The sequence below is a fragment of the Thalassophryne amazonica genome, chromosome 7, assembly GCF_902500255.1.
Source record: "Thalassophryne amazonica chromosome 7, fThaAma1.1, whole genome shotgun sequence".
Lineage (NCBI taxonomy): Eukaryota > Metazoa > Chordata > Actinopteri > Batrachoidiformes > Batrachoididae > Thalassophryne > Thalassophryne amazonica.
Window position 1 is genome coordinate 57,177,203 of NC_047109.1, and position 12,170 is coordinate 57,189,372.

A 12,170-nucleotide genomic window follows, 5' to 3' on the forward strand; every position below is an offset into this window, starting at 1 on the left:
AGTGCAACTTATAGTCCGGAAAATACGGTATTTCATTTGTTGTGTGGGCTGCTGAAGAGGTACTGCTGGCCCACCACCAGAGAGCGCCCTGCCTGTTGGCAGGTTTCAGGCACCAGAGGGCGCAGTGGCCTGGTTGGATCACCAGGTGCACCTTGTCGGCTGTCAGTCATCAACACCCATCACCTCAGCCATAAAAGCCTGGGAGAGACACCATAACTCTGCCGAGTTATCTGCTTACCTTTCAGGTAAACCTACTCAGCCGTTTTGTGCTGTACGCACATTCATTATAACTGAAGTCTTTGCAGTTGTGACTTATACTTGCAGCTTGTAGCCGAGTCCGTGGACGTCGGAGGAGTTGGCGTCTCCACTCCTCACTTATGACTTACTGAGTATAACATTTGACACTGCACGTCCTCCAGTTTTTCCTCTGCACTCTGGGAGTATCTGGATTTATTCCTCCAGGAGGATTTCTGTGAGTTGCTGTTTGCTGGGTGTACACACACCCACCTTAACCTGTGTTTGTTCCTGCCAGCAGTACCGGGTCTGACAGCTGGAGCAGTGGCCACCTGGGGATTCAGGACTTGGCGGCTCTGGTGTGTTGCAGGTCTCCATTGGCGGTGGAACTTCGTGGGTCCCGGCTATTCTCTGGATAGGCGTCTCCTACCCTCGGGCCTGCCCACGCGTCACAGTTTTTGGATTGACAGACTAAAGCATATTTGAGTGACTGTGCACATTTGCAAAATAAACTATTTATTTGGAAACTCTATTGACCGTTCATTTACGCCCCCTGGTGTGGGTCCGTGCATTCACTTTCCCCAACGTCATTAAGTCTTAAAGTAAATAAATATGAAATTGGTCACTGTATCCTTGATCTCTGGACATAAATAAAAATAAACAAAACTTTCGCTTTGAAGTTATTAATTCCGACTGGACTCTATCGTTCTAACCTGACTCGGCAGAGAGCCGCGCAGCGTTTGGAGCTGTGTGAACAGAACGGAGGACGATTCTCGTTTCTTTCTCGCAACAAGACAGGAGTCCCAGTTAGTAACTTTAATCCGCACAAAAGTGACTCACGATTGGCATATTCAGGGATGAAAGTGGTGAAAAACAAAAAAGCTGAAACCCAAAATTACCCCTCAACACGTGCATGAAAATATTTGAATTCTAGAAGCTCTGAAATGCAATCTGGGACTATTCCAGACAATAAACTGCAGTGAGTGCAGCATCCATTTTGGTGAGAAAAAAAAACAAACAACAACTTTCCATATTCAAATTAATTCCAGTAGTATTCTGCTCTTACTAGGATGCAGCAATTTTCTAGCTTGGCAGATAGTTCTGGAGGAAATCACTGAAGAAATTAACACATTGAAAATATGGTTTGACCGAAACAAACTGTCATTAAACTTAAATAAGACAGGGATGAAATGGAGGTGTAACAGTCACTAGGTGTTCACAGGAAACACATTTATTTCTGTATGTATGTATTTATTTATGTATGTTCATTGTTAGTTGGTTTTATATTTTCTGTTGTATTTCTATTCAGGCTCTTTTTGTCTCTTTCTCTAAAATTGTATATAGTAACTAATCATTAGATTATTAATATATAAACAAAAATAAATTTAAAAAATATTACAATTTATAATACATGTGACTCTTTTACGACAACAAATGATTATACAGAAAAATGCACCCGAACGTGATGACAGCTGCTTAATGCTAATTTTAACATTGAAAATGCCATAGACATGCTAATGCATTAGCATCGCTCTCGTTTTTAAGCTATAAAATACATTTATCAACTGTTTCAGAAGACCATAACAGGTCGGTTTAACATAAAAAAGGTAAATAATACTCACAGACATATGCTCTTTAGGGTTTTAGTGGGGGAAAATTAAGATACAGCGAAAGAAAAAAATGAATAAGCGAAGCAACAGATTGAAGCACTGTTTCAATCTACGAACCACTGCTTCGATTGGTTCAAGGTAAAGCTGCGCTGCAGAAAAGTTGATTAGGGACCCGCTGCAGGGTCTGTAATCAACGTAGAGAAATTGTTTTCCTGACAAACACCCCCAAAAACAACGGCCACTCTGAAGGACCGATAACGGAATCATTAAGCAAAAAGCTTATTGATGTCTGTGGATCGAATCATTTAACGATACCCGAAAGGAACCGGTTCTCGATAACCATCCCTAATCGAGATACAGGGCATCAAAGGGTAAGCCATCGTCATACATTTGTGTCCATTATTCAAGAGTAACAAGTAAATTGGTGAGACAGGATCTGCCCCATCAAAAACCATGCTGATCGTTCGAGACCACTTTTTCTATGAAGATTACAAGCTTATCTCAAATGATTTTTTCCACATAATTTGCAAACCTGTGATGGTCTTTTCACCTTTCTTGAAAATTGGGGTCACACTGGCCAGCTTCCAAGTGTCAGGGAGTCTACATTGAACAAGAGATTGTCTAAGAATGCAAAATAAGGGTAAATAGATGGCCTCGGCCGACTCTGTTCCAGCAGACAACCGCTGGAACAACCAGCAAATAAACAGTAATGATGATGATGATGATAATAATAATAATAAATCACTTACACCAAAGAAGCAACTGGTTGTTAAGCCAACAATAAATTACACGCTAGATGATTATTCAGTGAGCTATGCTCCAAGTCTGAACTCTGAGAAACAACACAATTTAAGTGTCATCATCTTGTGACTTGCATAAGACTTTGGCAAAAATAAGGAACACACTGTCAAATAGAAACCAGTTTTATAGCTTATTGTTCCTGCCGCATGAGCTCATAATTTTAAACATGACTAAGACCAAACTGGCTCAGAAAGCAGTAAAACTGGTTTAACTTCCTAGAAACATGTTTATGTGTTCACATGCATCACCTAAAGGCCCCTAACACTTGCACACATTTAACCCCCATACTGCCACGCAATTCCTCGCGCCAATTCCTCGCTTTGTCCTGCTGGATGCTGTGTTTTGTACCGCTGGACACTGTGTTACAGAAAATAATTATTTTGTGGCGGATTAATCATTTGCTCTCAGAACTTGGCTGATGAAACCACCTCTAATCACAGATGAATTTTCTACAGCTGCAGCTTTTCAGGTGCGCTTCATGACATGGAGAACACATTTGGAATCATCTCAAAGTTAATTATATACAATTATAGACTTTTGATTTCGGTGTACCCGTGATGGGGCTGGCCTCGGTGAACCCCATCCTGATCAGGTCTGCATAATCACGTGTACAGTGGTCCCTCGTTTATCGCGGGAGTTATGTTCCAAAAAATAGCTTGCAATAAGCGAAATCCGTGAAGTAGTCAGCGCTATTTTTTACAATTATTACAGACGTTTTAAAGCTGTGAAACCCCTCACTACACACTTTATACACTTTTCTCAAACAGGCATTAACATTTTCTCACTTTTCTCTCGTGTGTAAACACTCTCAAAGTTCAAACCTTAGTAGAAAAATAAGACCAACCTGTTTTCAGGCCCAAACATTTTTTTGAGAAATAAAAATAGAACGTTTTCCTACAAATAATTATGATGGCTTTTAGAACAAATTTATTTTTAACGATCAACCTACGAGGTTGGACACAAAAGAAATTATTAATAGTGACTGACCAGTATTTCACAGTTCCTCTGACCGCTCCTCTTCGTCCTGGCACCGCTCTTTTTCCACTGAGTCACACCTCAGTACAGGTGTCTTTTTCCGAGTGAAGAACACAATTATGGGTAGTTGTTGGCGCTCTTTTTTCTTCTGGGTGAGAAGATTCTTATAAACAGACACGCAGAACACAATGCGCGTGCTCTCTGTTCGCGGTGCTGCGACCGGCCTGCTTGATAAGGACGCAGAACACAATGCGCTGTAAAAAAAAAAAAAAAAAAAGCATACAAAATTGGACTAAAAAATCTGCGAAACTGCGAGGCCGCAAAAGGTGAACCGCGTTATAGCGAGGGACCACTGCACACAGAAACCAAAAGTCTATAACTGCTTTATTATATGGTAAACAAGAAAACTGGGAGTTTGTCAAACATACTAAAACTGAAAAATCAATCTCAAGTTTCAACTCTTTATTATTACTGTCATACTGCACCAACTGACATCCCATTGATCGACTGGAGATCCCTGTTAAGTCCATGACGAAGGGTCATCAGGCTTGTTTTCTTATAAAGTTCGCCATTCGCCTGTCTAGTTTCCACGTAAAATCGACCGAGTACTCCGTCAAGCATCCGTATGTCAGAAGTTTCAAAGTTGGGCGCATGTCCCTTTTCAGTGACGTACTTGCGAAACAGGCTGACTGCTGACTGTGTATTTCTGCGGGGGTTCTTCACATCTTTTTCGTGTAAAATTCTTTTTAAGTCAGTGTCACATGCATACCTGTCTTATGCCATCTTGTCAACAAACTGACAGCCAATGTAGGTATTGTGTTATCTGATTGGTCGTTATCAATAGAAGGCGTTGCTTGATTAGCTAGCGCTACACTGCATGCGAGGTGTACTACTACCTTCACTGAAAATTTAGAGGACATGGTGGTTGCTGGCAGACTGGGAATCATTTCTGCCAACTGATGGACAGTCTTAATTGTATTCCACGTCATGGGCACATGTTCTTTACTGCTTGACTCACTGGACACGTTAATATAAATTTGGGGTCCACTGAAGTGGATTTTTAAGGGCCGATACAGATCATCAGCAAGGCTTGGAGGCCGATACAAATATTTGCTTGCAGTAAAAAGTGTCAAAATTTAGTATAACACACTCTTAACACAAGGTTTTGCAGCATATATTTAACTGACAGAAGCTTTCAACATGACCTTCACACAAAAAGTGCAAGGAGCTATAAATAACATAATTATGACGTTGAACAAATGAGCAAAAAAATACTGCCAACACAGCTCCCGTCTGCACACTACGATCTTCTGCTATGCCAGTCTGTGGGACAGCAATGCATTGACAGCATTGACAGGCTGAACTTCTCTAACAAATCAAGTAGTGTTTGTTACAAACCAGAAAGTAGTAATTCATATTTTATTTTAACCAGGTTAGTCCCATTGAGATTGAGATCTCTTTTGCAAAGGAGACCCGGACAATTATGAAGTTTCCAATTAACCTAACTTGCATGTCTTTTAAAAGTGGGATGAAACCGGAGCACCCGAAGGAAACCGACGCAAACGCTACACAGGCGGGAATCGAATCCATGACTTTCTTGCTCTGTGGCAACGGTGCTAACTACCATGCCACCATTTTAAAACTAGAGCACCACACTTGTAGAGCGCAAATCTCCACCGACACTAGTTTCCAATTCCACAAATTTTTACCTTGGGAAAATTTTCGCAGTCAAGGTCCTGTTTGAAGTGGCTTTTCATAAGCTAAATAAATTAGATGAGATCAAATGTCAAGAGAATGTATTTAGTTCATGCACTAGAATCAAAGTTTTTTTGTGGTGTTGTCAGGGTTTTTTCCTCCTACTTTGACATCGTGTGTGAGTCTGTGTGAATGTGAGGCATAATTGTAAAAGCACTTATGAGCTTCTGATTCAGAGGGAAACGTGCTATATAAATGCAGTCCATTTACCATTGCAGAAACAGTCCAGAAGAGGAATATGGGGTTAACGAGGCTGAATTTTTTTTTTTTTTTTTTTTTTTTAATCCTTTATTTAACTAGGTTAGTCCCATTGAGATCAAGACTTCATTTGCAAGGGAGACCTGGACAATTATAAAGTTTCCAATTCTCCTAACCTGCATGTCTTTAAATGTGGGAGGAAACAGGAGCACCTGGAAGAAACCCACGCAAGCACGGGGAGAACATGCAGACTTCACACAGAAAGGCCACAGGTGGAAATCAAACCCATGACCTTCTTGCTGTGAGACAACAGTGCTAACCACTAAACCACCGTGCTGCTCTGGCCGAGCAAAGCACTCCACTGAGTGCCACTTTTAGCTTGTTCGCACACAATTTACCAGTTAATGCTCAGTTTTCTTCACATGCAGTGAAAAATACCCAAAATAAAATACAGTCACTTGCCCAGTTCCGGATCACTGCCGGTTCCGGATCACTGCTGTAGCATTTGCACCGCCGTTTCTCGTAACCAGCGCGAATAAGCTAATATTTGGTACCAATGGAAAGACTGGTGTTTTGTCTACGACCACAAGCTCAACCGGATCCAGCCATCCTTGTGATCAGCAGAGGAATCAAAACATCCCGGTCTCGGTGGTGTGCTCGCGTTTTCTGACTCACTCATTCCTGCAAGTTTGAAAGTAACGATCTCTAAGACGTAGCCAAGGTGAGTTAGCCATTCTGTGTTTTTGGTTCTAGAGTGGGAAAATACTTACTTACTTGGGTAGAAAATGTCAGTGAGTTATGTCTTGCTGTTTAATTAATTTAATTCATCTCTGACGTGTAAATTTGCGGGTTGTGGATCACTGAAGCAGCAGCTTCATGTCAGTACTTGTGAGCCATGTGTACTTTGGGGGTCATCTCAACATCACGAATGGGCATGAATTTGGGGGCTTTTACTTTTTAATTCGGGAGAAATCTCACCTTCACACTTCATTTTTTTGCTCGTAAAAACGTATAACAGTGCCTTTCGAAATTAAGTAAATTCTCATTTAATAAGTATAATTTATATAATTTTGTGTTCAAAACACATCCTTGGGCACAGTGTTCTGCATTAGAAGGGCTCCAGCCAGATGCCAGGAATGCCCCCAAAGTGACACAGAGTGTCGTGATCCAGAACCGGGCAAAGTGATCCATTTCCGGCAAATATTTGCACCAGACATAATGTGGCTTCACACATTAATTAGAAGGGCTACCACATCCTGACTTTTTCAGCTAAATAACATCCAAATACCCAATACAACCCAATAAAGGACATTCAGTTGCATTATGGCTCCGTATAGCGGGACTTTAAAAGATCCAGAACTGGGCAAATGTCTGTACTTTTTTACAACACATTCTCTCTTTCAGCTCCATATGGAAGCTGCTTACAATATGGAAAAAAATTCAAAACATCACCGGCTGGGAATAAAACCAGCTGAAGGCTTTCACAGAAAATATGAGTCAAACAAATTCTGGCCATGACTTGGATTTTGTTCTCCCTCTGGACGACTTTCGCTTCGCTGTTCTCCGGGATTTCACAGGACAGTTATTTAAATAAATAAATAAAAAAAAACTTTAGTGTTGTAACAGCAGCTCGAAACGACAGCATGCCACAGTGAAAACAGCCAAACTTGGTCTCAACCCAAAGACTGCAGCTGAAGAAGACACATTTTTGGCGTGTGTTTTACTTTTGGACTCACCGCGACCGTCCGACATGTGAAGAAAACGCGTCGACTGCGCTGCGTGGACCACAAAAGCCGCAGTTCGACAGCCCAGTTACGTTGTTTTGGGCAGGGCGGTTCGTCTCTACCCTCCTGTCTCCAAGCTGCTGCGTTTACTAACTAAATAACCCCCTCCCCCCACCCCCCGTCCCGCGAGCCAGTCGGAAGCGCTGCTCGCTGCTCACGTGGTCCGACAGCAACAGCAACACGGCACGCGCCCACTGAGACGAGTGGAATTTGGATTCTTGTTGTTTTCGTGGGCAAACGATGAACCAGCGTTTGTGGAAAATTGTTAAGGATTTTATATATATATATATATATATATGTTATCACTGTTAAACATTTGTACCTTTTGTCTTCTTTCTGATGAGAACGGTGTTGTGCTGTTTGCACTTAACCCCGAGAATGTACGTGTTATTCAACCTTGTTTTAGCATGCTGGGGTCAATCTGAACTGGGAATGAGAAGCTGGATGTACTTATTATTATTATTACACAACTTGTTTTCGTAGCCGCTAACAACTGGGAGTAAAAGAACTGAAGGTTGAATTTTGACTGATTGTGATGTGATGCTTAATGTTCCAGGCAGATGCAGAACAGCTGATAACTGCGAACGAGATGTGCTGACCTTCGACGATAAGAGTAAAAGAAAGAAACTGTTTTGCTTACAGCTTCACTTATTGACGTGTGTGTTTATGTTACGGGAAGAAACTTGTCTTGCGTCATTCCCCCCACCCTTAGGACAAGTTTTTGTTTATGTGATGAGGGATTCACTAATAAAAAGAGCGAAGCGCAGGCCAGACTTTAGTGTAGCTTTGGTGTACAGCCTGACTGCACTCCGCGCGTAAAATTTGACTTTCTGTCTCACTGGTGTTTCTTGACTCTGTTTGTCTTATCAAAGGTTTTAAAAATGTTTGGAGGAGAAAATACCCAACATTGACTGGGGGCTCGTCCGGGATCTCAACAATATCGGAGGTGTCCAGCGGAGGTCGCCAAGTCCAGACGAAAATCCTTGGCCAAGGTCCGATCGATTGATCGTGTCTGCAATTGTCGACCACCATTGGCATCGTCTGGTTGACGAGATTTTCCAGAAGAAGACAGACAGGAAGTCGAGTCAGTGAGTAGAATTTCTTTGTAAATAGTACTGAGTGAGTGGTGATCAGATCACATAAACAGTTAAATTCCGCAAGCGATGATACAGAATCGTCTGTTAATGCAAAGCAGTTAAACTCTGTAAGGAGGGTGCGGACTCCTCTGTTTATATACGCGTACCGGTAGGGGATAAAAGTGATCACATAAAACAGTTAAACTCCGTAAGCGATGATACAGAATCGTCTGTTAATGAAACACAGTTAAACTCTGTAAGGAGGGCGGACTCCTCTACGGTTGCGAGGGACGCACGTAGTTAAATTCCGGAAGGAGGATACGGACTCCTCTGTTTTAATACGTAAATGAAATCCCGGGTAGAAATACGTGCACTGTAAAAAAGCAGTTAAATTTGGCAGGGACGGCGGAGTCCCCTAATGCAGGACATTAGTTAAATTTCACGGGAGGGCGAGCTCCCCTGGCATAAGAATACGCGTACGATTATTAAAAGTGTTTCTATGTGTAAATAGTGTTTTGTGTAAGTGTAAATAACTGTGTGAAAGTGTAATACTTTGGACAACGTTAGTGACAACCATGCGTGTGGAAGCAGCAGGCAAGTGATTCCGCTTCCTACGGGGAGGTGAAAGGAATCAACCACACAACGGCAAATTAATTGTCACGTCCAAAGAAAGTGTGAAAACTTCAGATTTAGAACACCCTAGGTGTGCCCCCGTCTGAAGTCCAAATTATAACAAGGGATAATAAAAATGGGGGGTAAGACGTCTATAAATAAGGGAAATTTATCAACTGACGACTGGAAATTTATGGAAGCAAAAAATCCAAAAACAACAAAGAAATTGGAGACCTGGATAAATAAACATGACTTTGACGGACGACTGAACCTGATCAGTATACAGAAGCTGAAGAAGGAGTTAGAACAGCAACATAAAGGTGATGAGAAAAAGATGCAGAAAGTAGGGGCAGATTTAGTGGCATTTTGGGAGGAGGAAGCAGAGAACAGACAGAAGGGAGCAGAGAAGCGACGATTAGAGAAAGCAAGGAAAAAGAAAGCTGTAGGTAAGGCAGAAGAAGATGTGATAATTCAGCACAGAGAACCAGAACAACCTCAGCAACCACCGCCGGCTGGATCGTCGGTGACAACAACACCCTTATCTCCTCTACCGGAGGATGACGATGTACCGCCACCACAGTATGATTTGGCAGTAAAACCTAAGGTAAAAAGTGAAAAACCAGAAAAACCACAAACACGCAGTCAAGCAAAAGTGCCTACAGCCCCTCCCATGGTGGAACACAGTGACCAGGGAGGTGCCTATCCTATGATAGAAGTACCAAATCCTCGTGCAGGAACAGCAGGATATCGATCAACCATGCTCGTATATCGAACATGGAATGCTGATGATATCAAAGCAGCAGTCGACATGATACCATCGCCACATGTCGACATTGAGGGATTTATGCAGGATATAGAAAACATTAGAAGTTCTTACCACCTTAGTGGACCTGAAGTCCAACAGGTGTGGATGAAAGCATGTGGCCCTAAAATGGAGTCAGATACGCGGAGACTGGAATCCTGCAGACCAACAAGGCGTACCACTGACACATGATGATCTAGTCTTAGAAACAAGAGTGGAAGCTATGATTACACGGGCAAAAGGTGTGTTAGGACCAAAGATAAATTATACTGAAATTACCAGGACAACTCAGAAAGAAGGAGAGCCATGGATAGAGTTTAGATGCAGATTTGAGAGTGTATTTAGAGTCCATAGTGGCATATTGCCAGGAACACCAGTGTATGAAAACAAATTGAAAAATATTTCACCTGTGAAGCTGACAATGACCGATTTGATTCATGATGGCAACTCAACAGCTGTCATAACAGTAACAGGTGCCACTGAAGATGTTTTAAAATTGAGATTCACAGGTATGCCATTACATGTGTCACTTTGTAAACCATATTTGACAGAATGGCAAGAATTGGGACTGACAGTCATAACAGCCTTGTCAGCCACTGATTGGAGCAGAGTTGGACCACGAACGGAGTTCAGTCCATCAACTAAATTGTATAAAGTGCCAGTTAATGTCTCATTGGTGCTGACAGCTGGAACACACATTGATGTGTCCACTTCACAATCCTGAGTGTTTCAGTTGAGTCCTGAAGAGGATGATCTTCTCTCTTCTGTACCATCAGGATTGTGGACAACAGGTCCTTCAGACGTAGGACTGATAAAAAATGCACAACCTGTAGTTATAAGACCAAAAACAGAATACAGACCATGTGTAAGACAGTATCCATTGAAACCTGATGCAATTGAAGGAATCAGGCCAGTAATAGAGAATTTATTAACAGCAGGAGTAATAGTGCCATGTCCAGATTCACCATGTAGGACACCCATATTTCCTGTAAAAAAAGGCTCCGCCCTCAGTGGGGTGGAGAATGATTCAAGATCTGCAGGCAGTAAATGCTGCTGTGATTAAAAGAGCACCATGTGTCCCAGATCCACACACCTTGTTAAATTCGCTGAGACCAAATTCTAATAGTTTCTCAGTAATTGACATAAGTAATGCATTTTTTTTTTCTGTACCAGTACACCCAGATAGTCAATTCTGGTTTGCTTTTACCTTTAAAGGACAACGATATACATTTACCAGATTACCGCAGGGTTACGCAGAGAGCCCAACTATTTATTCTCAAGTCATGTCAGCATGTTTAGCTAATTTCGTTCCACCGGCAGATAGCCAACTATTAGTGTATGTCGATGACATTTGATTGCCTCTGACACACAAGAAAACTGCATAACTGACACAGTAGCATTATTATGTTTCTTATTTGATAATGGCCACAAAGTGAGTAAAAACAAAGTTCAGTTGTGTAGGGATAAAGTAAAATATTTAGGACATGAATTATCAGCCACAGGGCGTACTATCCTGTCTGACAGGAAGGAAGCAATTTTGCACGCTCCAAAACCACAAACCAAAAAGCAGATGATGTCATTTTTTGGACTGACTAATTACTGCAGGGCATGGATTCCCTGCTATGCAGAATTGACTAGTCCACTTTCTGATTTGATGTACAAGGATGATATTTCAATGTCAACCGTGTTGGAATGGAACAAAGATGCTGAGGAAGCTTTTGTAAAAGTAAAACAAACATTAGTGTCATCCACAGTTTTGGCACTACCAGATTATAGTAAACCATTCATTCAAACAGTTGATTGTAAGAATAAGTTCATGACTAGTGTTTTGGTTCAAGTGTATGGCTCAAAATTGAGGCCAGTTGCCTACTACTCATCTAAATTGGATGCAGTAGCAAGTGCTTTACCACCATGTGTACAGGCTGTTGTTGCAGCCTCTATGGCTGTTCAAAGTAGCAGTAATGTTGTTCTATTCCATCAGTTGACACTGAAAGTTCCACATGCAGTTTCTGCACTTCTGTTGCAGACAAACATGAGCCTTTTGTCCCCAGCAAGACATCTTTCGTGCATGTCCTTGCTATTATCACAACCACACCTTACGGTAGAGCGCTGTACAACATTGGATCCATCCACATTGATACCTTTACCTGAGGATGGTGAGCCGCACAATTGTCTAGATGTAGCTACGGTCTGTACGAAAGCACGCCCAGACCTCCAGGACACACCCATCCCAAACAGTACAATTGTGTATGTGGATGGTTCTTCCACTAAAAACGCTTATGGACAAACACAATCTGGATATGCTGTTGTCACAAATTCAGAA

The 12,170-nt window shown here is 41.8% G+C and overlaps 1 protein-coding gene across 3 annotated transcripts in view; it reads right to left on the reverse strand.

Annotated features, from left to right (window-relative positions):
• Positions 1-12,170, reverse strand: part of paqr6 (progestin and adipoQ receptor family member VI) — an 86,447-nt gene that overhangs the window by 59,255 nt on the left and 15,022 nt on the right. The window contains exon 3 of one of the 3 annotated variants that reach the window (XM_034174255.1): positions 7,310-7,408. The exons of 1 other annotated variant lie outside the window; for it this stretch is intronic. In XM_034174255.1, coding sequence (XP_034030146.1) covers positions 7,310-7,325 — 16 coding nt within the window. In that variant the 5' untranslated portion in view covers positions 7,326-7,408. Of the gene's footprint in view, positions 1-7,309; positions 7,459-12,170 lie in introns of those variants that run through there. One more of the 3 variants, XM_034174254.1, reaches the window with a different exon arrangement.